This window comes from Electrophorus electricus, chromosome 8 (genome assembly GCF_041902795.1).
Source record: "Electrophorus electricus isolate QZ-2024a chromosome 8, ASM4190279v1, whole genome shotgun sequence".
NCBI classification, from domain to species: domain Eukaryota; kingdom Metazoa; phylum Chordata; class Actinopteri; order Gymnotiformes; family Gymnotidae; genus Electrophorus; species Electrophorus electricus.
In genome coordinates this window covers 13,587,501-13,613,607 of record NC_137504.1, presented here as the reverse complement: position 1 = coordinate 13,613,607, position 26,107 = coordinate 13,587,501, and the positions used below count along the sequence as shown (strand labels likewise).

At 42.6% G+C, this 26,107-nt stretch overlaps 4 protein-coding genes across 10 annotated transcripts in view; all 4 read right to left on the bottom strand.

Moving 5' to 3' along the window:
- Nucleotides 1-3,199: 3,199 nt before the first annotated feature.
- ndfip1l (Nedd4 family interacting protein 1, like) lies at nucleotides 3,200-12,389 on the bottom strand. 3 transcript variants are annotated; one of them, XR_014124978.1, is made up of 9 exons: nucleotides 12,212-12,389; nucleotides 7,564-7,651; nucleotides 7,218-7,348; nucleotides 5,914-6,001; nucleotides 5,459-5,583; nucleotides 5,194-5,260; nucleotides 4,820-4,945; nucleotides 4,465-4,664; nucleotides 3,200-4,281 (listed from the first exon to the last, which is right to left on the bottom strand). XR_014124978.1 is itself a non-coding variant. In XM_027020733.3 (8 exons), exons 1-7 carry the CDS (start codon nucleotides 12,239-12,241, stop codon nucleotides 4,842-4,844), a joined length of 633 nt encoding a protein of 210 aa, XP_026876534.2. In that variant the 5' UTR covers nucleotides 12,242-12,389; the 3' UTR covers nucleotides 3,200-4,664; nucleotides 4,816-4,841. The 3 variants fall into 3 exon arrangements, 2 of the variants coding, with proteins under 2 accessions (XP_026876534.2, XP_026876535.2); XM_027020733.3 differs by having other exon boundaries at nucleotides 3,200-4,664; nucleotides 4,816-4,945; XM_027020734.3 differs by having other exon boundaries at nucleotides 3,200-4,664.
- A 371-nt stretch (nucleotides 12,390-12,760) lies between these two features.
- Nucleotides 12,761-16,968, bottom strand: endou2 (endonuclease, polyU-specific 2). 5 transcript variants are annotated; one of them, XM_081718993.1, is made up of 8 exons: nucleotides 16,365-16,968; nucleotides 15,927-16,068; nucleotides 15,141-15,246; nucleotides 14,800-14,921; nucleotides 14,556-14,576; nucleotides 14,335-14,447; nucleotides 13,529-13,679; nucleotides 12,800-13,187 (listed from the first exon to the last, which is right to left on the bottom strand). In XM_081718993.1, exons 2-8 carry the CDS (start codon nucleotides 16,035-16,037, stop codon nucleotides 12,945-12,947), a joined length of 867 nt encoding a protein of 288 aa, XP_081575119.1. In that variant the 5' UTR covers nucleotides 16,038-16,068; nucleotides 16,365-16,968; the 3' UTR covers nucleotides 12,800-12,944. The 5 variants fall into 5 exon arrangements, with proteins under 5 accessions (XP_081575116.1, XP_081575117.1, XP_081575119.1 ...); XM_081718990.1 differs by lacking the exon at nucleotides 15,927-16,068 and having other exon boundaries at nucleotides 12,761-13,187; XM_027020751.3 differs by lacking the exon at nucleotides 14,556-14,576 and having other exon boundaries at nucleotides 12,805-13,187.
- A 136-nt stretch (nucleotides 16,969-17,104) lies between these two features.
- On the bottom strand, nucleotides 17,105-22,756 carry LOC113584059 (E3 ubiquitin-protein ligase RNF14). Its single transcript, XM_027020764.3, has 8 exons — nucleotides 22,480-22,756; nucleotides 20,905-21,065; nucleotides 20,675-20,805; nucleotides 19,817-20,341; nucleotides 19,215-19,443; nucleotides 18,338-18,510; nucleotides 18,052-18,182; nucleotides 17,105-17,682 (listed from the first exon to the last, which is right to left on the bottom strand). The coding sequence occupies exons 2-8, from the start codon at nucleotides 21,053-21,055 to the stop codon at nucleotides 17,628-17,630; spliced, it is 1,395 nt and encodes a 464-aa protein (XP_026876565.1). The 5' UTR covers nucleotides 21,056-21,065; nucleotides 22,480-22,756; the 3' UTR covers nucleotides 17,105-17,627.
- Nucleotides 22,757-23,226: 470 nt separating this feature from the next.
- The window catches only part of hspa4a (heat shock protein 4a), a 27,382-nt gene continuing 24,501 nt past the window's right edge, over nucleotides 23,227-26,107 (bottom strand). The window contains exons 14-19 of the mRNA XM_035527352.2: nucleotides 25,636-25,794; nucleotides 25,188-25,313; nucleotides 24,876-24,983; nucleotides 24,661-24,780; nucleotides 24,392-24,553; nucleotides 23,227-24,210 (exon numbers count right to left, since the gene is read on the bottom strand). Coding sequence (XP_035383245.1) covers nucleotides 24,007-24,210; nucleotides 24,392-24,553; nucleotides 24,661-24,780; nucleotides 24,876-24,983; nucleotides 25,188-25,313; nucleotides 25,636-25,794 — 879 coding nt within the window. The 3' untranslated portion in view covers nucleotides 23,227-24,006. The remainder of the gene's footprint in view (nucleotides 24,211-24,391; nucleotides 24,554-24,660; nucleotides 24,781-24,875; nucleotides 24,984-25,187; nucleotides 25,314-25,635; nucleotides 25,795-26,107) is intronic.

Genomic DNA, 26,107 nt, shown 5'->3' with positions numbered 1-26,107 from the left:
GGGACGTTCCTGTGGTCATTTTGTTTGGCCGGCTGTTCCGCTGTTTTGTTTGTGAGGACACGGGTGACGTCCGTGGATGGGGACAGGGAGGCCTGCTACATCCGCTGCCATCTCATCTTAATGACAGGAACACACTTTGTTCAGGAGCACTCTGGGAGCACAGGTCCAGTAAACAGCAGGCACGTACAGACAGCCGCAGTCTAGCGCATAAATGACCAGACTGTCGTCACCTGTTACACTCGACCAGGTTGAGCTTTCTCGGCAGAGACCCACAGTCTTCATCTACTCCACATCTTCGTCCTTTTCTCGTTCCCTGACTGGTAGTGCTTAGATCGCTGGAAGGCCATAAGCTATGCTGGCGACTAATTATAGGCCACACTGTGGAGCCCAGAGCCGGATGTGACAGCGTGCAGTATGTGTGTGTGTGAGCGAGAGAAGAACGAACAAGAGAGAGACAAATCATGCTTGTGAGAATGTTTAGCAGGGAGAGCAGCAGGGGCTCCAACCTTGGCCCCTCCTACAGAGTACTGCAGCACTGAGTCATTCAGGATCAAGGCAGAGCCAGTCAGGGTGTGCACACGCAAACACATTCCTCCAGTCCAGCACCGGCACTAACTCACACGCCGAGCCAGAGCCCTTACGGATATGTAGTACACCTATCATGAAGTCATTGGCAAAAAGCACTGATACAAAGTTCTCGCTCACATGCTTATGCAATACATATTCTTGACACACATATTCTTGCACCGTTCTGTTGAACTAAAACGTCTCGCCAGTTAAGACATCACACAGCACACAGTCGGAGTATAGCTGATATACAGTTATCATCAGTTTGCAGGATCATGCAGTTACAGAACGTTTGTGGACACGTTTTGTGCATTTCTACCTCTCTCACTTTATATATATATATATATATATATATATATATATATATATATATATATATAAAAACAACATGTTATCTAGTCCCACTTGCTCATTCATGACTAAAGCGACATAAAACACACACACACACACACACACACACGTGTCATCCGCTACAGCCCTTCGCCTCTGTGAGGAACGGAAAGTCGCCGTGCACGGTAAACAATCGCTGCCTACGTGTGTGACAAAGAGTGAGATCAGCACTCGAACTCGTCTCAGCTCTATTCAGAGCAGTTGCCGAGGGAGCCGCCGCTCGCTTTTCCTCAATGAGCGAGCGACACGCCTCTGGCCCGCTCCAAGCACAGCCCCTCCCCCTTTCCTTCCCATAGGAAACAGTGCGGTCCATTCATGCGCCCAGGCAGCCAATCAGCTGGAAGGGGGAGAGCGCGGGGGCGGGCCGTGACGAATAGGTCACCTGTATTACATCACTGAACTGTGGAAGTAGGGAGAGGGATCAGAATGAAGAGGGGCCCTCTTCCTCCCACCCCCCCTTCCTGCCCCCAATTGTGCGCTCTCTCGCCATCTATTCCTCTAGTATGAGTCAGAGGCAGGCTCATTCCCTTGATGCACTGCGGAAGCATAGCATGACGTCTCCTTGCTCTTGCTTGGTTTGTGTGCGTGAGTGCGTGCGTGCGTGCGGGGGGGGGGGGAATGAATGAGCTCTACAGCAGCCAATCTCAGGCATCCCTTAGCTCCATTCATGCAGCTCATCTGCCATTCATGAAAAAATAAATGCAAACTCAAACAGAGTGATCTCTCGCGTGCTCCGTTTTACCCAGTCCCACGTAATACAGAAACACCACTGCTTCACCACACGCCGATATGTATACCAACCATGGCAATGGTCTGCTTGTTTGGAAGTGTGGCAGGAGAGAGGGGACCATAGATGACTGCCAGCAGACAAACGAAGGACCGCTGGAGAACGAGGCAGCCGAAATGCACAATAGAGGCGCATGATAAGCGTAGGGATGAGAGAAAGGAAGTGGGAGCAAACAGCGCCGGCGGAGCATCCTCCGCCCGGCAGCGGCAGTAGCAGCAGCCTGAGGATGAGTCACCAGCCGCTCAGTCGTCACTCCCGCCAAACACCCTCCCCCTCGCCACGGTAACCATCCAGCCAGAGTCCTCCCACTGTTCAACTGACCTTATCAGTAAAGAATCAACTACACCCGCCCCACCCCCGCCAACATGCACGCGCACACATATACACAGAAAAAACACTCAAGGACAGGCTGGAGGAAGAAGAGTGCTGTATGAGTCATAGACATGGAAGTGATGCCTTAAGCCCCCCCCCCCCCCCCACCACTCACAGACACACATAATATACACACACAACTCCTCACACAAATACTGCACCAATACCTTCCTCCCCACCTCACACCCATTCATTTGGAAGGATTTGGTCACCACTGGCTCATAGGGAGCCTTTAAGTGCAGGATTGTAAAGGTGGTGGTGTGTGAGATTCTTGGGGGGGTTAAGAAGCAGAGGAGGTGTGTGCTGTTATTAAATACTAAGTGCTTCCCCCAGGAAGTCACACCCGGAAGGGGAAAGAGGGCTGCCGGATTCACACCTCAGACAGAACGCGTTGACTCGCAGCAGGGTGAGAGAAGGAACAGAAGGCGACCCAGGCTCATGCGCTCCAGCCGGAAAAGCGCCGACCCACTCAATGCGTGAGCATCATAAAATGCTGCAGATGGATGCCACAATGTAGGTCCGATGCCTTTGTGAACAGACACAGAGGAAGCTTGTCCCGACATAAGCAACTTCGCATACGTCCATCAACAACAGCTTTGCCCTACTGAAAATGGTGCTGATATGATATTCCTGATTACACACATGAAGGCATGGTCCCTGTAAGGAATCAAGTACCTGTAAGGAATCAAGTCAAACTAGTCCCTGTGGTTAAGTGACAGGTAGAGAGAGTTGCCTATTGACAACAAGGTCTTGTATAATAGACTGCAAGGTTTGTCACAGTGCACCATGACCAGCAAAAATCAAGACATTAACAGAAACAATATGGAGTAGGTTACTAAATATTATTTAGCTTATCACACGGGCGAGATATTCACACGCTGGTGAGATATAGACCCCACCCTAACCCTAAACCTCATTACCCAAAGCCTAACCATAATTCTAAGTCATGTTTTTAATCGAGACCTTAACATTCACCTCACCACTGAAATACTTTCCAAGCATAAAAAAAGGTTGCTTCTTCCTCTCAGTAGCACATAACCCAATGCCAAGCCCAAGACAAATGAGACACATTTTAACCAAACGTTGCAACACCAGGTACTTTAATAGCAATGTCTTATTTACAGGCGTGTACATCCATCAGCATTCAAAAGCCATCCACAAAGCTGGTCAGGAAAAACAAACATTACAGAAAGAACCATTTCCTGCTCTCCATGGACGAGTCCCTCAGTGACCAGAGAAGTCACAGAGGAGAAAAATAATAATTTTTTTACATAACTTTTAAAATTTGTAAATGCACACAAGTAAACTTCAGATCAAACAGACCTCTAGTCTGGTGGGAAATATGCCCTGAATGGGACGCATCACCCCTAATCAGAGGACTCAGTTGCCGGTGCTTCTTATAAGAATGGTGTGGAAGGTGGTTGCTGGGGTAATTCTGGTTTTGCCATTAGGACCTGCAGGGGAAAAAGAAAAAAAGAAAAAAAAAAAAGAAAAAAAAAAAGAAAAAAGAAAAAAAAAGCAGGTGACCTGAACACCCGCACGTCATCCTAACCGAACCAAACGCAGACTACAACGCACGTCCCCTTAGTTAAAGAAGCATCAAAAGAAAGTCCATATCAGTTCAACAAAACATGGCAATTATTCGAAATGTGCTCTAAAGGCATTTCTTTCACTACAACTTAAATAAAGAACATTTATTTACAGCTTACAGTATTAAGATCCATGTTCATTTTACATGGGGTATCATGCCTGTAGAGTACATGTAAAAGCATTCCATAACGTACTCCAACGTTTACTTGATTGTGTATAGGGTTTTTTGTGTTTAAAATAAATAGAACAATAAAAGCATACCACATCAAATGTAACAACTTAAAAAGCGACTTTAATTTCGTGTTGTAGAGAGAGAGAGAGAGAGAGAGAGAGAGAGAGAGAGAGAGAGAGAGAGAGAGAGAGAGAGAGAGAGAGAGAGAGAGAGAAGAAAAGCACTGCTTTAAATTCAATTCAACTAATGTCGCCATTCACAAAAGGAAAGGCTCCTGGTGAATGGTGACCAACAGCGACTGGCTGTTTCCATGTCAAACGTCAAAGTAAAAAAAAAAAAAAAACAACAACAAAAAAAAAAACTAGGGGGTAGGGGGAGAGAGAAAAAAATCCAAGACTGCCCCCTATTGGATAACAGGGCACAGTGCATGCCATTACTAGAAAGATAGCATAAGGCATTCATTTTACATGATGGGACTTGATTGAACAGCACTTAACATTAAACCACTAATGATTTTTGCACACAGAGTTATCGGCATCCACAAGTTTACATCTAAGGAACATAGAAAGAGTATCTCGCCGCTTGCCTGTAGAGTGGTGCTATTTAAAGCGGGGGACAGGGTGGGGTCATCACTTCCCTTCCGTCATCCTGAAAGAAACACGGCCACCCTTTGAGATGTGTAGGTTACAGACGGAAGGGGGTTTGTTTTCCTTTAAATATGCGTTCTCCGCTGAGTCTGTGGCTTTGAGCTGGCCATGAATTCCGTATCAGTATCCAAACAAGTAGCTGGAGAAGACAACCATCATTCAGTATTCAGTACGACACTAATATTTCTAAGTTCCTTTCTTTGTTGTTGATTTGTTTACAACCTGAAGCTTTTGTTTAGGAACCAGTAATCACTCAGGTATGTAACACTTGCAATCTGACATTGTTATACCTACAGAGGCTCCAGAACATAAGCCTTTAATAGATGAAGAGAACTCTGGTCCGCGGGAGAGTGGAGAAGGAGTCGGCCATTTTGCGGATCTTGGCGTAGTTAATGAAGCCCCTGAGAAACAGCAGGAAACCTGGAACACACGGAAACTTATTACAGCCCCTGCGCCATGCCCCAACTAACCACCACATGAAGAACAGCCAACACAAGTACTACAATAAGCTCAGAGATGTGAACCACTGCCATACCCAAAAGTAGGATATGCGATATATACACTACTTGGAATTCCCTCTTTTGGTCAGCAGTCATGTCATTTCTAGCAAATCTCTTTTGATGAAAGTAGCTGAACAAGACAACAGGCCTAGATGTCAGTTTACTTACCGAGAGCCAGGAACACCCACCACAGCCAGTACTGGCCATCAAAGTAACCAGGGAAGTATGTAGAAAACTGAAAACGCACACAGAGAGAAAATATTTTTTTAGCTAATATTGCTGTAGTTTAAACACCTTTTCAATCTACAGAGGCAACTGCTGATAAACAGGAAGAGAAAGACAAAACCATGGAAAGACAAGACGAGTATACATTCATGTTTTTCAAAATGCTCAAATTGCATCAGAGATGCATAACTTTGGCAAGGTGCCGTACCCGGACGATCAAAATCCACTTGATGAGCGATAGACCGAAACCGGAGATGGCTCCGTAGCGTCCGGCTGCCGAGGTGGTGAGGCAGAACGACAGGAAGAAGCCGATCCAATTGAAGAGGAAGGCCACTGGGAACAGGCGTGCGCACACACAGTTACCACAGCACACACACTGTGGCCAGAAAATTGCAACACACCAAGGAATGATGCTGGCATATCCGTTGCAAGCTGAAACCACATTTGGAGCCGACCTGAACAGGACTTGATGCAAGGTTAGCAAGTTAGCCAGCTGTACAGGTTTTCGAATCAAGGCACTTCTGCTAAGTATATCATGAAGTTAGAACCTTGGGGCAACGAGGTCAGTTCAGGTTCTGCCAGAGGCAGCTCAGAGCGGCTCACAGAAGGTTATGCAAAACGTGCAGTTCAGGCTGGAGTGACCTCTGTCCATAAAGCACTTACTGAAGAACGTCAACATGAAAATGCCATCGTTGCCTATTCGCAACTGGTCGGCGTCCTCAAAGTCATCCCTGGCCACAAAGTCCTCATCCTGCAGGAAACACCAAAAATTAGAGGCTGATAAACTGCAGGGACTCTGTGGGATCTTTTTATAACACGAAAAGGTAGAAGAAAGCCCACATCACAGCAAAGGAGGGGTCAGGTCTTGCTTGTTGGCTTGGGCCTAAATATTCAGACAAGAGAACCATAGAACAAACACTGGAAAGCTGAAGGCTCGTTTTTAAGCCCTGGCAAAGTCCAATCACAGGCCAAATTACCAAACAAAAACAAAATGGGAAAAGTGTCATCCTTATACCATCAAATCAACTACATTTCTTGGCTATTTCTCAAGGATCTATTAACATGGATTTTGTACATTTTATGACTGTTACAAGGTAGTGCAGTTTCACATATTTTGCTTTTATAATGTCTTAAAGACCTCCAACCTTGGACAACGAGTATACTTAAGATCAGAGATAACCCTTACTCTGCTCTGCCTAAAAGAGCACATTATTGAGAAAAATGTTCATGGGAAGCAATTGACCAACCATTAAACTGCCAAATGACAAGACCAAATTATAGTCCAAGACTGGGAGAGTTACAGCTCTCTCTTCATGGAACACATAGCAAAACCCATCATACCTCATCACCCATCACCTAAAATCAAAGACCCCAGGAGCAACATTTCCATGGTCCACCACAGACAGCTGCTATCATTAAGTGGTAAGTTTTGGAAACGGGCTGCAACAATGCAAAGAGTGATTCAGTACCATGCCACATACACACCCCACCCCCAAAAAAGAAGTGTGGGAAAACGGGCCATAACGCTGCAACCCGCAAAAGAGCACTGCTCTGTGGACCATGAAAGTGGACACCTGGTGCCTCTCTGAGATGGCCACGGTCTAACACAATCCCACTCTGGTTACTGTACCTCCAGGGCATGAGTTACATCATCGAAAGTATCCAGGTGTTCCCTGTGCTGTGCGCATGCAGTGTGTGGCAAAGAGAACACAAAGTTGTGAGCAAATGTGGGTGTTAAAGAAATTTAAAAAATAAATTTAACCCCCCCCCCCCAATATAAACAAATCAAATAAAAAACTCCCAACGAGTATAGTCATATTGGGGGACAGACACAGGCTCACGTCACTAAACCAGCAGTTCACCCCAGTCTTCAGGCCTAACAATATGCTAGGGATGTTATGCAAACATTATGGATAGTGGATTTTCTTTTATGTTGGCCAGCAGGGTGGAGATGTTGTAGTACTTACTCGCGCTGCCACCAGAGGGACTGAGGCTTCCGCTTTGTTTCGCTCAGCCTCGTCGTACGACGGAAGCGATGTGGCTACGTTATAAGAGGGAGGCTTGGGGAACGCGCCGTCTTCTTTATAATCAAAGTACGCTGGAATAAAGGAAATGGGTGGTCTGCATTACTGCCACACATTTTTCATACAAGTATTCTGTAAAACAAAACCTTTCTAGTCCAAGACATATTAGCCATTTCTGTTCAATTCCTATGAAAAAAATTTTTTTTAATGAAGTTCTGAGGGTTACTGAAGGTTCAAATACTACACATTCCCAGAACAGCACAACTCATTATATGCAAATGAGCAATACCTGCATTTTCTGCTGCAACACTGCTGTAAGGGGGCGGAGCATCATTAGTTGCCTGAGGTCCCTCATCTGGTTCATCCTCATTGGGCAACTTGTGAGGGGGGGCAGGGGGGCAGGGGAGGGGGGGAAAACACTAGTTCATTTGTGGAGATTTCACCTCACCTAGGTTACCATGCTTTCCCCAGAAACCAAATCAGTAATATATCATCGGTTTTTGTTTTTTTATTGTGACACTAAAACTTTAAATTTTACAATGGAATACAAAATGTCATGATACCACTAAAATAACTGACCATATATTATCTAGATGATAGAGAATGCGTTACCAATTATTAAAATGCCTTATCTAGATGGAAAAAAAGTGCTTCATGAAATAGTCTGTTAATAGGAAATGAGTTTGTATATTCCATTTACATAAAAGCCATGTAGCATGCCAACACAGACTTCAACTACACCCACTTTATTAAGCAGGATGCTCAGTTAAGCATAGCACCTTTTCCAAGTTTAGTACCAATAAAAATGGAGAAACTGAAGCTTCCTTAAATTAAATGAAGTTAAAAATACACCAAAACAAGTTCCAACACAAAAGGTCAATGCACTCAAAATCATCTGACTGACTTCCCCTTGCTTTTGTGCCATAGCCTCATGACACACTCCCTGAAAAGCTATACTTATGAATGTGAAATTTAGCTAGAAATACAATTAGGTTTATTAAGTAACAAGCAGGAAAAGATGGGGCTAATTGGACAGCCTTGCCTAAACCCTATTTATCTAAAATCTCTGAGGTTCCATGTTTCAAAAATAACTGATGCCCGGACATGACAAAAGCAGCTTCAGCATTGGACCTATACAACTCATCCAACTCATTATGCAGTTTAGCATATCCAGTCTGTTCTTCTGGTGAAACTTCTGAATGGATTTTTTAAAAAAGAGGTTATTTCCGATATAATCTGTTCCTTCGCAATCTTACACAATCTCATAAAATGACTTCCATGTTCTAAGATTTTTTTTTTAATTACCACCTTCAAATTTAAGAGGTTCCAGTACTTGCTATAGGTGCCATCCATTTTTGCCAACTCCCAATAATGAGAAATCCTTTTTTAAATGTTAAACAGCTACTTAATGATTCAAATGAGCTATTTATCTTCCAGTAGGAGTATCATGATTAGCATACATCAAAAGATGAGCTTAACATCAATAAGAACTTTGAGCTTTATGATCAGTGAGAGGAGTAGCAAGAACATTGTTTTGAGAGATGTAATATAATCAGAAACCAGCCAACGATCTATGCGAGATTGTTTGGAGCCATCTCGCAGTGAGCTGAAACACTCTCCAAATACCAAGCACATTACATTTTTCCATAAACACTAAGGCTATTATTTCGTTACGTGGCCTAGACAGCCATCTGTCAATGTTTAAAGCAATATTAAAATCTCCACCTACTAACAGAAATGCCTGAGGAAATTTAGTCGACCATGTTAAAATTATATTGTCTATTGATTTTAACAAATGGTCATTATCAGCTTTTGAATTGTACCCATATATACTGAAAATAATAAAACTTGGGTTGTTACAACTTACAACCAGAAAAGCAAAATGGCCTTGTGAGGAATGTTTTCCTAAAAAAAAACAAAAAAAAACACAACAACCAAGGTGTACCTCCCTTAGAGACTGGACACAGGCTTCAGGCTTCTTCCATGGCAAATGGTTAGAAATGTTCACACCACAACATATTAGCTGTATATACAAAGCAAACGAGCATGGTGGTTCAAATCTCTTTTACTCATCTTACTCCTGTTTTATCCACCCGCCCCCTCATGTTCCCTTCATCTCCTAGTTATATACCTGTAGCCCCTCCCCTTAACACTAGGATAAACCACTTCAGCAAGCAGGTTTAATACAGATTAACATTACAATAGATCCAGATCTTTCAAATAATTAATGTTCAATGTTCAGACTTTAACCATTAGTGACACGAGGTCAAGTACTATAGGTACGTTTACATGTTTAAGTAGCCAGTTGCATTTTATATTTGGTTTTGGCCCTGCAGGTTCTTTGAGCAATCACCTGTGTGCCAGCTCTCCCTGGAACCGCCTAGACTCTACAAAGGAGCTAGATGACCTGTGCCGTCATTCCTACAAGGAAACAGGCAAGTGATCATATCCTCATCATTAGTCCATAAAATATAAATGCCCTTGCTGGCTTCTAGAGGGTAACTACTGACTTGGTGATGTGTCAGGCCAGCTGACCATATCACAGGCCAAAAGGATCACAGAATGAATGCAGGGCATCCCAAAATAATTTTTCTATGCAACATTCCTCGCAGACTATATGTGCAAAACCATGGACCATCACACTATTGTGAATTCCACAGTTTGATATCCTCCACTGTGGAATGTGACTCTTAGAAAAAGACAAAATGAGTCATGTTACAAAAAATAAAGCATTCCTTTTTCCAGAATCTCTTAACCCCCTAGCATTAATAGAAACTAACTGACGAAAGAGTACAAGATGCTAGCAAGTCTGGACAGCAGCATTTGATTTTAGCAGATTAAACTGAACACTTTCTCACAGTTCAGTAAACAGCAGCGCGCATGAGCCAAACAACCCTGAGGTGGATGGTCACCTGAGAGATTTATACGAGTAGACAATCACAAAAGTACAAGAATTTCTGCTTTTCCCTTAAGGATGACTTCTGAGTAAAATCCTCTTTGAAGGACAAGTCACTGGATTTGGGGTAAGCAAGTTTCTTGGTCTGCATCTACACTGCACTCATCATCACCCCCCAAAAAGTGAACTTAAGTATGATCTACCATGGATGAGTATCAGATGCATGTTTCTTTCCCAAGCAATGATCATCAGCAGATTCCTCAGGCAAGACCGTGTGACAAATCCTGATGGTCTTCAGGTCAGAAACGCCATAATATTTCACATTCTACCAACTGGAGTAAGATTCCAGGGCATCTATTTGCCACAGTAAAATCCTGACCCTGATCCATGGTAAAATCTAAGGCCCTTTTTCTGGTGATCAGTTCTTGCTGCATTTGCACTCACCAACTTCACAAGACTCTGTGATCGTTCATTAATGAGCTGCGAGAGTTACAATGTGATCAGAATCTGCAGCCAACCTTGCTAACTGGTGAATTTGCTTCTTGGAAGCAGGTTTATTTTGAGTTATAGGCACCTTTGGAAAACTGTCGTCATCAAACAGATAGGGATTCTCCACATCAATGTCCATGACACAGCCACATCCACCATCAACAAGCATGGCACATCATGACATGAGGAAGACTTTAGATTCCCTTCCCCATCTGACATGTGGCCAGGATGAAGAGCAGTACCGCTTAGTGTCTTTAAATGTACAAACACGATGCTAGCTACAAAGGGTTTAGTTTCAACAAATGTGGTGCAAGGCTCGGGGTAGAACATGCATTCAAACAGCCATCTTGGGCTCGTGCAACTCTTCTTCCACTGTGTGTGTGCATGCCTCTAACACACAGGACCATCACCATCACAGTATTTAGAGGGGTGTTTCCCCAAAAACGTCAATGCACACAAGCTCAAGCTATTTTTAAGGGAGGAGGAATAAATGTAATCACTGATGCCCTCTACACTTAGTCCTACAACAAAGCGAAATTTAAATTTCTTTTCTGCAAGGTCAATTAGTGCTTATATGTAGTAAAATAGGCCCATATGATCTAGTAACCTTGGCTATAAGGGTGACGGTAACGTTAGAAAAATACAAAAATCACTGAAAATAAAGGGGTTTTTTGTTTTGTTTTGCAGTATTTTTTAAATATTTCCTTTTTCCTAAATATTTTCAAGGCAACTAAGAGTTTAATGTGAACGTTTCAGGGGAATTTCTAAACTAGGTCATGCAATTAACAGTCAGTAACAAAATATGTATTCAAAAGGTGGAAACGTTTTTGTCACTATAACGCTATATTTATATGTTTTCTGATAGCATCTTTAACAAACCAAATGATAAATATTTAGAACATTTCTACAGCCAATTAAGCAGATTAACAGCTAGCTGTCCGGCTAGCTTGGGCTACGCATGCACTTCTCAGGAAATAAGATTGTTGTCATTAGCTATCCAGTTATCCAGAACTGAATATAAAATGTTTATAACAAAAGACTACTTCGACAAATATTGGAACTGTAACTAGATAACACGCTTCCTAGGTTAAAACCAGAATACGATTAGCTAGTTAATACCTAACGTCATTAGTCTACTAAGATGGCTAAGTAGCTAACCTACGTGAATGTGGCTCTAGACTCTCGAACCCGGCTATGCTAACCTAGATAGCTAACCTAGCTACCTTTAACTGGCTGGCTATCACAGGAAAACAGGAAACAACATACAAGTACAAACATATCTAGCTAAATTGCTTTCTAACTAAACCATAAATTATAGCACGGATGTAAAAATAGAGATGCAGTATACTAATAATCGCAAACAGTGGCGACGACCGTGTTAAATATTTTAAAAGTACAAACACGGAGACAATGCAAAGCACTAAGGCCTAGAATGTGACAGACGCATCATCGGTATTTCCTGTAAACGGTGTCCGCCACTGACAAGCAGGTAGGCGGATCTGTTTTTACCAGCTCAACTTGAGCCAGTCTCGAAACGAATGACTTTACTCACTTGATGATATCTACCGCTTGGTTCTGCCATCCCCACAAAGCTTGAGAGGATTCAGAGGATTGCTGAACTAATTGGGAATACAAACAGTCCACTCAACAAAACGTCTGTATGGAATTATATAAGTTTGTATCTTGCCTACGTCCAACCCTAGCTAGATCTTTTTTCACTTCCTGTGATGTCAGTTGAATACTAGCGCCCCCACATGAAAAATAACGCGCAACAGGTCGAAACCACCTTTCGTCAAGTAGGCCTACGTTACACATACATTTAACACCATCATTATACACTTGGAAGGACTCACAAGGTAGGCCTAGATGTATTTCCCTCACCACACGGTCTTTGGGCAAATAATGATGATTAAATGAATAATATGAAAGAGAATAAGGGAAAATAAGGAAATCAACTTTCAAGTGAGTTGTACAAATGTACAGACAATTCAGTGCAAATGGGGCAAATTGACAGGGTGAAAACAAGATGATTTTTGTTCTGTACTGTTATGAATGATAGAAGTGTGTCGTCTCATAAAATCTATCATATGTTAGAAACAGAAAAGCTCAAACATTTTTTATAGACAGATGCCAACAAAATATTAAATAAAACTAACAGAAACAGACATTGAAAGGGAATAAGCTCAACATTTATTGCTTTTCAGTTTGGGAAAAAAATATATAACAGCATTAACCATGTATATGAAGAGGATATCCCCAACAGGCCTTTTAACTCAGCGTATGTTCTAGTATCTCACAAGGACAGGATAAGTTGTTCCTATGTGTTTCTGATTGTAGTGGTGGCAGACGATTTCCAAGTCATAGAGGCTGAAAGAGACTCTGACTCGCTCACTGGGTGACGTGAGGAAGCACAGTGTGTAGAGGGCAAACTCAAACTCTGGGCTGACACCAATGAAAATGCTCCCTCTCGGCTTGATGCCGTTCTTCCAGCTGAAGTGCAGAGCCAGGATGTGTTTGTTCTCATCTGGCTGTGAATGACGTTGGCCATTAGTGTGTGAATGAGGAGCAATTGGGAGTTTTGCAAAACAACAAGCTCCAGCTTCAAGTTTTGGAGTCAGTGCAGTCCAGCACCATCATAAATCTAAGATGTTAGTATGACAAAGGCGCAATAGTTACATTTTAATCTCACTGAGGTCATGGATCGCATCACATTCACGCAAGCATTAATATGGTAGGAGCGGGTGCAAGTGATGGCTGATACATACTGAGCCAAGACTAAGGTTAACTGTTTATGGTTAATTAGATTAATTAAGGTTATTTTTGAATATCACCTTTATAATTAGGTCAGTCATAGATATCACAAACCTACCAGGGTGGAGTGTGCATTTACAGTGTAGCCTTTGTAGTTAATATGTCCAAGCTTCTCTTGCAAGTACAACTGAATCCAGTTGTGGAATCCAATAGTGCATCCACCTCTGGTTTCACCTACAAAGACGTGCTCAAATCCTGAAGAGTCTGGTCTTAAAGGGAGAGAGAGAGATGAAGAAAACAATGAGCCTGCCATGTCGCATGCACTCTTTCTAACTGCTGTCAAATGTATTAAACCGCAGAACAACATACCTACTCAATTTAGTGTGTGTCCTGCTGAATTAGGTGAGTTAAAGCAGGTGAAACCCTAAACTGTGCGATGTCTCTGAGCTTTGGACTTTGTCATCATTCAGGCCCTTCACTTAGGGGGGAATTTCTCCCAAATACACTACTTGTTTAAATATTTGTTTTGTCTCTTATTGATGCAAGTGATCATACCCTTTCCAAGACAGAAAATGCACCCCTGCTTTCTTAACTGGGCAGTTTAACAAGAGATTATTTCAAAATCGATGATAATGTTTATTCCTAGTTATCATGGAGCAATCAAACACTATTCTTGTCATCATAAAGCAATTCAAATTGCTTTGCCCTCTCACCATCATTTAGAAATAACTTAGCAAGTTGTTAAACAGTGATTTAGGGTGGAGTTTTGCTATAACAACTTAGTAAACCTCTGGAATACAATGCTGGAGACACTATACTGCATTTGGTGTTGAAACAAGTATAAAATCTTCCTTTTGTAATGTTATAATGATTTTGGAACTTTAAGGAACCTTTTGGACCTTTTCCTTTTTCGAGTCTCTGTACCTGCTGGATCCTTTGCGAGCATAGAGCTCAAACCAGATGCGATACAGCTGCTCCTTGAAGGCTGTCGTCTCCTCTGGGGACTTGTTCTTGCCCACTAAATATTTGTGGACAATCTGAAGCAAATTAAATTGGCAAACAGGTTAAAAAGGTTTTGGAATAACATGATTTTTTAGCTGCTTGTGTAGGTACGAGCAAGTGTGTTCTTTCAATAGGCTGCATACCTTAGAATCTGATGAATTTTCCTTAGATTTGTGTACTAGAAGTAAAACATTATGTAAAACAGAACACAGCCTAATCATGAAAGCATTGCATTTGTCAGCTGCACGTACCCATGGTAACGGAGAGAAAGCATAAGAACTAGCCATCACAGGGAACACATAAGTAAAAACACCACACTTTACTAATGTGTAGTATTTAATTAAGATGCTCTGTCCTCTGACCACCCTCGGGCAGACTAGCTATTACCTTTAGTACAGGGGTCTTTATAATGGAGTCCAGAAATTTGTGATTCTCTGCTTCCTCCTCAGGGGTCACAACCTCTGGTTCACCAGTATTGCTCTCATAATTGTCCAAGAGTGAAATAAATGCTGAAAAATCAAAGTAACAAAGTTATTTCGCATAACCACCCAGAGTATATCCTCCAAGAAAGGCTCACACTTCAGATTCTGCAGATAGTTTCTATGGTTTCCATCAAGTATGTCAAGTATGTGTAGTAGTAGAATCGTCTCTCATAATATAAAACACACCCTTGAAGCCAAGTGTTTTAGTCACTCAAAGGGTGGACATTTGCCCTCTGTATCCCTTACCTAAGAAAGTCTCTTTTTTGAAGATGGTTTCGTCGACATATGTGAACAAAGGAGAGCCAACAGCATAGTCCCCAACATTCATGCTCGACAGGTTGCCAGCTTTACCCTGGGAAAGACAAAACAATGACAAAGAAAACTACCACTGCAGAAATGGCTGGTTATAGATTCTGGTCTTATTTCTGGACATTCTGGATCTTAGGGGACTTTGCTATGTCCTGAAGCTGTCACCATTTTGTCCACATAGCCTGGCTACCCAGCTCGTATCGCCCTGTTCTTTTGTATTCACTCAGACTCATAGTCTAGACCTAGTTTCCTCCATGAAGGCCTATAGAGCATCAAATGTTCAGGTAATTCTGACTGGGTCCAGAACTACATGGGCTGGATTACAGACAAATTAATTTGCTGGAATATGTTTTGATAAACTCATGCATGAGCACATACATCAGTACTAATGATTTCTGTGAGGACAGTATGAGTCATTGAGCTAGTGTCGACAAAAGGTTCTTTTTTCCCTTCCTACAAAGACCATCAGGAGAACAATGTTCACATCTGTTCATATATATTAAATACTGAACAGACACCACAGGTCAGTTTCTCTTATCTAATGACCTTACTGTAAATGAACATACTTTAACAACACTGCAAGTGCTGTAAATGAACTGCAAGAATCTATAACTGAATCTATAACGCTGTAAATGAACTGCAAGTGAATAGCAGAAGAAAAAAATCCACTTAATAAAGTCTGTTGTTAAGATGACTCGGGAAAACCATTAGAGAGGTTATTACTTGCAGGGATATGCGATAGTCTGTCCCAGGTCTCAGACGATTGATATCATTGTCCCAGAGTTTCTGCACTATAGCAGAGAGCTCACGGTCACTTTCAGTCATGGTCTGCATGCAAAGGACACTCTATAGATGTTTGAGTTTACTGTGTTAAAAAAAAAAAAAAATCAAGCAATCAATACAATTTTTGTCATTACATTGTCATCAGTGTTATCAAAAAGACCAGCCAGGCCAGAATATTTCAAACCATTACTGTTAACTTAAGAAAAAGCGTATTGTATTAAAAAAAAAGCCATAAACATGCATTTTGCTTAATTCGAAAAAAACAAAAGCATATGTCAGTACAACCACAGCAATATGAGATTCAAAAAGCCCCCTTCAACATATTGGCAGGCCTAGGCCGCCTCTCTATCAGCACCGTACCGAACCAAATTCACCCACCTGAATGCGGCTGGCGAGCTGTGCCGCGGAGGAAGGTGCGGGTTCAGGCTGTAGGATGGTTCCATTGTGTTCTTGCAGGCACCGAGGCCGGGGCTCGGAAAGATTTGCGCGTGTCCTCAGAGTGCGGGGCAGCCCAGAAAGAGCCAATTTGAAAGAGACAGCCCATGTCAGCAACTCCCAAAAGGGATTAAAAGGTCCCTCTACAATAAGCAGGGGGGAAATGTGTGTGTGTGTGTGTGTAGGTGGGGTGGGGGTTGTTTTTTCCTCTCTCAGTATGAATTGCGTCCATCTAACGCTGTGTGTTATCTCCTCCCAAAGCCCCGCATTACAGCCATAACCCCACGCCATCCAGACCCAGTACTCAGACAGCAGTTGGGGGATGAAACATTCCTCGCAGGGCACTTCATAGGTTAAGCACTTTAACTGGCCTGATGGTCATTCAGGTCAAGCACATTCACTGTGTGAATAACCGATAAGAGATACTCAGTGACATCAAAGGCAGTGCGCTTAAAGCACATTCTTGAAAACATAAAGCAGCAGGAGTAAAGAGTTCCTTAGTGCTGACAAGTATGTTTACAACAGCATGTCCAGAACATGGTTTGAGCCAGCTGTCTGTTAATTAACAGTCCAGTAATAGGTCAGCAGTATAAATTATAGGTGTGAACACAAAGCAAATTTCCAGAGCTTTGTAGAGGACAACTCCAGTTCATCAAAATTCAGTGGAGGGTTAGAGGCATATATTCCATCAAAATAGTGAACATTTTATTAGTGACCTGATTACAGTGAACGTCTTATTACAAGTATTCATTCAACCTGTAAATCAAAACATAATGAGCAGACTGGATCCTTCTAGTTTCTGTTGGCCGGCTTATTTGGCTTAAACACAAGATAACACCATAAACAGGAGTACAGTGAACGCTGATCTACTGTAGGATTTTCCGAGGTGCCCAACACTCTGCATCCTCAACATGAACACCACTAAACAGATTAAATTACTTAAAAGTCTTCAAAACGGTCCCCCCTGAATGACGGTTTTCAAGCAGGAAAAAAAAAAACAAGCACCACTGTTAAGTCCACTTCACTCAAAAATTGGCCTGATCCTCATTTCTAAACACATGGGCAGGGGCCATTTTGAAAGAGTGAAAAGTTCAAAAAATAAATAGTGAAAGGTTATTCTGCTTTGGATCCTAGAAGCAACAGAGCAGGTAGATAAGAAGAGACAAAGTACATTGGGTGAAATCCAATGAGATGGTGGGCCCCATTTCACTCATCTTCGTCGCTCCAGAGTTCGTCCTCTTCGCCCACACCCAAGAACAACCTAGAACACACATAATAATTATTCTAGACACATGAAACAGACACTGTCCCTAATGTACGCTCTTAAACAGCAGTGAATTATGCCACTTCCAGTCAACTCTATTAGAAGTGATGAGTCTAAACTCAAACTCACTAACAAAAAGGTATGCTATGGGAAAGTTAGTGTGTCGTTCAAATATCGCTCCAAGGTTGACGCCCACTATAACTCGGTTTGCAACAGTTAGGGTCCTTAGATAATCCTAAAATATGAAACCCCTCCTTTAGCTAAGCCTGAGAAACTAGGAGTATCGGCTGTCGTAAATCCCATCTGGGGAGGCCTGAGTGCAGGATGTGTGCGTGCAGAATGCCGAGTGAGCACAGAGGTGCTTACTGGTTGAAGCAGGGCATGTTGGGGTTGTTGAAGTGGCTGTATGGGTTGACCCTGGAGAGAGGAGCAAGGCAGATCCAGCAGAAGTGCTGCCGGCAAGAGGTGCATGTCATCTTGTTGCAGCCTTGGGTCTTCTGCAGAGCCGAGGAGACAGACAGGAGCACAGGAGCCATGTTAAGACAGTAGGACTTAATAGGACAGTAGGGCAACAAACTCAATAAGCCTATTAGCCAGTAGCTAGCTCATCTTAACAATTGACCCTTTAGCATGGTGGGCCTGAGCTGCTGACCTGAATGTGGGTGCCGCAACGAGGGCAGTTCTTGCAGTTCTCCTCCAGCCACTTCCTGCTGAAGGATTCCTCCACGGCACGGTGGATGACCTGCTTCCCATAGCGCTGCTCCAGGAAGCGTTTTTCCTCCTCACTGCCAGACACGTACTCCTCCTGCAGGCTCTGGAGCTCATCTGAGAGAGTGGGTTGATTGTTATGAGACTTCAAATCGAAATGGTAAATCAATGTCCTTCTATATAATAGGAAATCTGCACAGCAGCCCGGAGTGTATTGCAGGGCTTCAAAAGAAATGGTGTTAGCAGCGGTCTGCTTTTCCATCTGATCTCTACTGCATCATATGGTGCAATATCACACAGTCATTACAGACAGGATTGTAAAACTTGATCTAAAATACTCAATCATATCAATTCAATCATATTACAAATGTGTGCATCATATTTACTCTTGTACGAATGCAGACATTGGACACTGGCACATTGGAATGGTAAGAGATGATCTCTTACCAAGGATGTTTGGATGAAATTCTATCCATTTCTTTTTTTACTCCAGAATAGTTAAATAATAAAGGTTTTTGCTACACTGGCTACATAAATTCTTCCACTGAGAAAACATCCATGAAACAATCTTAAATTACAAAAGTAAAAAAAAGGCATTCTTAAAATGTGCATTTGATCATTTACGTCACTAACTGTTTGCCACATGAATGTGTCCTGAAATCCTTATTGTCCCTTTTGTTCACATATATGCAACAAATTTGACAAATTTTCTTCTCTGTGGTAGCAGCCAGTTTGCTACAGCTGCACTAGACAGTGACTGGTTAAGAATTAGCCTGGAGAACTTTTCAGTGCTCCGTAATGTGCCCCTAGCTGTGGCTTACCGACAGTGGGCAGGCAGTGGGACAGACCATGGTAAGCGCGCTTGCACAGTGTGCAGAAAGCGTAGCGGCAGGAGGGACAGAGGCCCATGGTGGCGTCCGGCTCCAGCATAACGGGCGCGCAGCAAGTGTTGCGTGGGCAGTACACCACGTCCGCCATCAGGTCCAGGCTCAGCTGCAGGAGGAGGCGGTCGTAGCGGGCGAACTCATCCTCCCCGACCAGAAGCTTCACCTGTCAGCGAGGCAGGCTCAGGTCAGGCCCTCGCCTCAAAGGCCTTTAAAATTTCGCTCAAGCAGCTGGCCTGAAAACCCACTTTGTTATAGAGTCTGTTTGCCTGTAATGGATTTCCCATACAAGTGCCATTATTGGGATGGTGAAAATGATCAATGTGCTTAACTTCTTAGTATGCTCATATCAATATAAAGGCGCTATATGCTGCATATGGCAATAACTGCAACAGCTCAATGGTAAATACCAATCCCGATATACTTTCAAACACTGGAGAGACATATCAGTGAGGTCATATTTATCTAAGCCTTTGTTTGTTTTATGATTGTTTGAAGCTCCACTTGACACACACCCACACTCAGCTAATAGAAAATACCTGTGAAGGAGTGGCCACGGAAGTACACTTTGGCTCAGGGCAGTTAAGGCACTGTACTTTTCCATCTCGGATCTGGATCTCAAAGTACTCCTTCATGCAGGCCTTGCAGTAGACGTGCTGGCACTCCTTGAAGAGCATGCAGCTGGAGCCAAGCTTCTCCAGGAAACAGATGCTGCAGCAGAACAGTCTGCTGTCAAAGACCTTCTGCCGCTGTGCCTCGTCGAAGTCCAGCAGCTGAGGCAGCAGGTCAGCACGGGGGTCCACCTCCAGCACGGCCCGCGGATCTGCCTCTGTCGGCCTCCTCTTGTCTCCACCGGCACCCTCGCCTCGCTTCACTGGGTGGGGCAGGCCTGCACTGGCCCCACCAAGCTCCCCTCCCCCGCCCCTGCTGAGGATCTCCAGGGGAGAGTGGAGGCCAAGGAAGTCAAGAGCCTCCTCCTTGAGGAACTGGATCCAGGTAAAGAGCACCACACTGCCCTGGTTCTCCTCCCACAGTTCGTCCAGTCGCTTGCACAGTGCTGTCAGCTGAGGGGCGGGTGGTGGCGAAGGGAGGAAGGGTGGAGAAAGAAACTCAGGCAACGAAGGGAGTCGGGCAGTTGAATCTGGCCCTGGAAGCCTCTTTATTTGAAATTCTGTCTTTATAAGTCCCCATTGTGTAACAAGCAAACACTTCAGTGTGGCTAGACAAGTCACTTTGCTCTAGACATGGTCTGAATTCTAGAGTCTACAAATGACTCTGTCACACAATAAAATGTCAAACAGCTGTACCACTCAGCTGTACATAATAACCAAAAAAGATAAATGCTCTGGATAGCTGTAAGTGTCCTCAAAGCTCTGGATAGTTTGATGTGTCCTCACCTGGAGTCTTGAAAGCCATTTGGAGCTCAGCATAAAAACAGGTGCAGATGAGGAAGGGTAATCCGTAGGGAGCTCAAAACTCAGGATCAGGGGGGGTAAGAAGGATACTTCATATTCCATGCATTTCTCTCCTGTCCACAAAGATTGAAACAAGCTCAGTTAAGAAAGTGCAAACTAATGGAAAATTACGAACATGTTTAGACACTAGCGTGAACCTAATGCCACATCACCATTAACCAGCAGCTTGAAGTCTGGGGGAAGCTTGAGACACAGATGGATCTCGCCTTCACGCCCCGTTTCCGCCCGACGAAACTCCTCTTCATCATAAATACTCGCTAGGGCCAGCAGTTCATCGTCTTGGGCTTCCTGATCCTCCGACATTTGAACATTCCTGAAGGGAAAAAAAAGGTTTTCTACAACTAAAACTATGAGCCTTTGTATCCTATTACAACAGACCCCAGGACTAAGATAAACTGGGCGGATCACAGATCAAAAAGCTACATGAAATCAATTACCGCTTGAACATATGAAGGGCTTAGTCTGACAATAGTCATGCATTGTCCACTACATCTCAAAAAATACACTACATCTCAAAGTTACTGCATAGATATACATTTTTTATAAGTTCACCAGAATGGGGTTGTATGCTTATAGGTACACCAAATTTACAAATCTTTACAAGTACAGAAATGTATTTTTAAATGGGCCCCTGCAGCATCAGACAATTGATAGTTTATGAAAAAATATATAATCAGTGTTTTCTCCCTCACAGGTACAGTATCTTTGTGTTCTTAGGAAACAACTGAAATGTTATTCTGTTAAAGCTTGATAAAGTTGTAATAACTATGGAATGGACTGTATTACATTTCAGTCTATTACAGTGAAATATTATGCATTATATTGCTCTCACTGTATACAAATCAAGAAATGGATCCCCCCCCCCCCCGAAATTGTACTTCTGAGAATTCGCTATTAACACATACGAAATACTTCAAGGGCGTGCAAATCTTTATCAGCTTGTTACGCTCGTGTTTACATACAGTAATACTGTAAAACAAGACCTTTAGGTTCAAGTGTCCTCAGGTTGGAATCTATTGCATCATGCGTCTGGAGGTGCACTAGTAATTATAGCATCGCTGCAATGTTAAAAGAAAATATCTAGCTAGGTAACGCTAGCTATAATGACGCTGCACTTTGGCCATCCCTAGGAAACTTTATTATATTCAGAACCTTGGTGTTATGAATTCATTGATTTAATCACGATTTCACTTCTTACCTAACCTAGCCAGCTAGCGTTGGCTAACTTTCACGCTCATTGGCTTGTGTTAATTTAGGGCATGCAAGTAAAGAAACTTTAACATAGGCTAGATTTCACGCCTGACAGAAATGACAGCCATCACTTCGGTATCAAAACGTCATCTAGTTAAACATAATTTAGCTAGCAACCTAGCGTTAGCTAACTAGTTATTCTACTGCTAAAATATGTTTCGCAGAGTCCGAGCGTAGCAAGCTAGCTAGTTTTGGTCGAGATTTGTTAAGCACCTTGTCTAGTTAACCTAGCAAGTATGTGTCGTTATATTTAAGAGCGCTATCAACAAGAGCTGTAACGTTAGCTTGATACTGTTTACTGGGTAGGTTAGCAAGCTAACAGTGTAAAAGAACTCACTAAATTAGTAAGCCACGAACGTAAGTCATTAACGTTAGTACGCTGGCCAAAGGCCGGCTTTCTGTTAACGTTAGCTAGTGAGCTGTCTAAAAAGGTTCGCTCGCAAACTAGCATAGCCATTCTGGCTATAGCAACCTACCTGGGTAGTATCCCACTCCTTATGCGCAGTGAATCAGTTCAGCTTGCTTTCTGTAAGTTTATAACTGGGTAATTAGGACATATCCCTTTGTTGGAGTACCTAAAATGTAGCCAAACCGATTCAACAAGATACTTTGCAACTGTTAAAAAAAGAATAAAAGAGGTTGAACAAGTGAAATGACGGTGTGTCCCTTATCTTGTACCACGTGACAATCGTGGTCAGAAAAGACGGGATTGCCTGGAGAAAATTTCCCGGAAAATACATCAAAAAGCCATGTTTTCTAAAGCTCATGTCCTATAAAAAATTATGTAAATAAATATGGTGTGAGAAAAACATCGTCATTAGCTTGTAGATACAGGTGGGACTACACGTGTGCTACAAACGGACCTGATTTTCATTTATTCGTTCTGTCACTTTGCTGTTACGTCAAAGGTGGCTCGCCTTTGAATTGCGTTTTCACAAAACCACTTTATTAGTGCATGTATGTTCATTGCGTTGTTTCAAACTTAAGAGCAGAACTCCTAAAGCGCCTGGGGAAACATTACATATTTCAAAAGTAATGGTCTGTAATCATCCTAAATATTTCAGCTCATCAAAGTTGAAAGCATAAATACTCTGCAACTCAATTATATACAGCCTTTTTGCTTCTTATGGAAAAGCAAGGTTGGACACTTTGCACCTCACACGAATTCTAGGTTGTTCTTTTTTTTTTACCTTCAAAATTGCAATGGGCATTTAAAGAATTCATTCCCGTGTTCCAAAAATGGTTTATTAACTTTTTGTAAGTGGTGAAAAAAAGACACCAAGTAGATTTCTTCCATTCACACTGGCTTCGGCGTGGAAATACAAAAACTACAGGTTTTCCAGAAGGCAACCATACACAAGTATTTGCCATAAAAGTATGTGCCTTTTACAATGAAATACTGCATAACAGTAAATGCTGTCTACTTCAACACACAGTGGACATTTAATACCCATCTTGGTCTTAGTGAACTACCATTTTGTTTTTCATTGCTCTTCTACTTTACTTCACCTTTTCCTTTTTAGACATGAACGAACCTTAAGTGGCAGCTCACTAATCCCAAAGCAACTTGTCCTAAAAGCCAAGAGAGTCCTCAAACAGAGAGGGAAAAGAAAAGATAGCAGTGGCTCCTAGTTTCTAAGTACCTTAAGAATTGATGTTCCAGAAGGGGTTTCCACAGCTATGGACATTTTAAAGCAACACAGAGACGAAGTTCCCATCCTCCACACAAAATTGTTCTTTAATATGAAGAGCCCATTGGATGCGCATAAGTGCCATCTTTTTTATACAACAAAAACAAATGCTAAATAAACAGGCCATAAACGGCGAGTTCACAAGTATTTGCAGGAGCAACAGGATCACTGAAGAAAAAAAAAAAAAAAACCTAAACAAACAAACAAAAAAGGTCAAGCCGAAATGCTAACTTTAGCTTTTTTCAGTCCGTTTTTGGAGGCGTGAGATCGGCAGGCTGAGAGAAGCGGGTGGGGAGGGGACGACACTAAGCGTTAGTCAATATCCATCTCAGACAGCTTGGCCTCTGCAGATTCTGGGGCAGACAGGTCCTTGCCTTCCTCGGGGCTGCAGGGCTGGGCCTCCGATTTCTCCTGTCCATTGACTGGGCCATTCTGTTCAGGTTCTTTCTCCTCCTTAGGTGGCTCCACTTTGGGCTTGGGCTTGGAGAGAGTGGGGTTGCAAGCGGAGTACACTTCCTAACCAAGGAACAAATAAATAGGTTTAGAAAACTGAGGACGACTAATAAACCAAATTTGGCCAGGTGCTATAAAGCATCAGTGAGAATTTCAGCGACAAGACCTTGAACTTCAGCTCCTTGTTGCTTTTATTTCTGATCCATTCCAATCAGAACCTAATTAATTTGTCTAGCGGCCATACCTTAGTTTTGGCTTGAATTTCACGAACTTTGACCACAGGTTCCTGCGTAAGGCTCCGTTTCATTTGTTCATTCATTTTGCTGTTCATCCAGTTCATGCCATCATTCACCTGCTTTTCCACCTTCATGACCTCCAATTCGTCCAAATGATCATAGAGTTCATCCTGAAAAATTGGGGCAAGAGTTGGTCATAAGCGCATATGGTAAACATACTTTCCGGCTTTGTAACATATTGGGGAATTGTACATTGTGACTAGAAAGTAGCTGTTACCTTTGCTTTGTAAGCTTCCAAAATCTTCATATACTGCTGGATTTGTTTTCCAAGTTCATCGAAAGCTTTTGGTCTCTCTTCTGCTTCCAGTGCCCTTTCCTGGATGGGCTGCCCCAGTTTCTATGGAAAAGAAAAAGGAGCGAGAGGGAGATTAAGCTTTTTTTTTTGTGTATCTGATTTTTTAATTTTGATCCAATTCATTAATTCACATTTACCTTCAGCTCTGATAGCTTATCAATGTACACTTGTTTCTGTTGGTCCTCTCCTTCTTCATACAACCAGTTTTCCACATCCTCAAGTTTTAGAGCGAAAGCATCTCGATCCTGGACAAATAAAAATCACATGGGTTATTGCTTCAGTACTGTCTGCTGAGACCAAGCATCTGTTTACAAATGGTCCCATTTGTAAAACACTTTTTCTCTAGGGCTGGCATTAGGGAACATTTATACTGTTATAGACCATGCATTTGCTGCATTTACCCCATTACGGACTACACATATAGAGACAACCACAGTGCATGGACTTACTTCCTCACTGACAAACTTCTCAAGTGCGCCGTGCAGCTTCTCTCTCATCTCGTACACATACTCCTCCACACCGTTCTTGGCATCGTTCCGCTCTTTCTCCAACTTGTCCTGCATGATCATCTTTCCCTGCGGTGAGAACACAAACCTCAGATGACAGATGGAATCCAACGGGAGTGGGGATGGGGGAGTGTTTTGTTGTTTTTCTGTCTACAACGTAGGGCTGGTCTTTAATAACCCCAGTTGCAAAATGTAACACAAGGTTCCTGGAAGAATTACGCAGGCTACATTCACCAATACGCTGAAGCTGCCTTTAAATATAAACTTTCTGAATTTGAAAGCATAGACAAATTACATGGAAAACTAAGGAGAGAAACCTGCCATGAGGTCCTCTAGATTTTTGCACTGAATTATATAAACCCCAACTGTTTGTTCTGTCTCTTTATAGTACCTCATTCTCAACAAACAGATTGAGCATGTCATTCGCAAGCTGCCAGTGTAGGCTGTTCTCTATGGGCAGGTCCACTGTCTTTGTCTTCACTTTGGCTTTCTTGGCTTGTGGGGGCTGGTCAGGCCTCTTTTCCTTTTCTTTGTTCTCCTCCGTCGAGGTCTGAAATGGATTATCATCATCATCATTTCAGTCGTCACACGAGCTGCTTTAAAGCCTTCAATGCAGAATGGTTGAGACTTAATGTTTTGGACCGGTTCAATATGTGCTGAAACATACTTTAACTATAGTGTCAAGACAGGGTTTCCTGTACAATCATCAGTCACTCTTCTGACTGAGTGTAATAACTGATCCAACAACCAGTATTTATACTATAGGCAGAGTAAATGGACTCCATTTCTTGCACGAGCTGTGTTAAGCCTATGATTCTAGTTTGACTAGGATCAGAGAATAATCCATTTTAAATATGAGAAAC

Coding starts and splice junctions, on each gene's coding strand:
- endou2 (XM_081718990.1), bottom strand. CDS start 16,712: ATGGCGTGGGGTTATGGCTGTAATGCGGGGCTTTGGGAGGAGATAACA. Junction 13,680..14,334: donor GCTCGCAAAGGATCCAGCAG/GTACAGAGACTC, acceptor TCTCCCTTTAAG/ACCAGACTCTTCAGGATTTG. Junction 13,188..13,528: donor TAAATGCACACTCCACCCTG/GTAGGTTTGTGA, acceptor CGTCATTCACAG/CCAGATGAGAACAAACACAT.
- LOC113584059 (XM_027020764.3), bottom strand. CDS start 21,055: ATGTCGGAGGATCAGGAAGCCCAAGACGATGAACTGCTGGCCCTAGCG. Junction 20,806..20,904: donor CTTCAAGCTGCTGGTTAATG/GTGATGTGGCAT, acceptor CTTTGTGGACAG/GAGAGAAATGCATGGAATAT. Junction 17,683..18,051: donor AACATGCCCTGCTTCAACCA/GTAAGCACCTCT, acceptor TGTGTGTTCTAG/GTTGTTCTTGGGTGTGGGCG.
- ndfip1l (XM_027020733.3), bottom strand. CDS start 12,241: ATGGCAGAACCAAGCGGTAGATATCATCAA. Junction 7,349..7,563: donor TGTTGCAGCAGAAAATGCAG/GTATTGCTCATT, acceptor CCTTTATTCCAG/CGTACTTTGATTATAAAGAA. Junction 5,584..5,913: donor TTTCATGTTGACGTTCTTCA/GTAAGTGCTTTA, acceptor GCCTGTTCCCAG/TGGCCTTCCTCTTCAATTGG.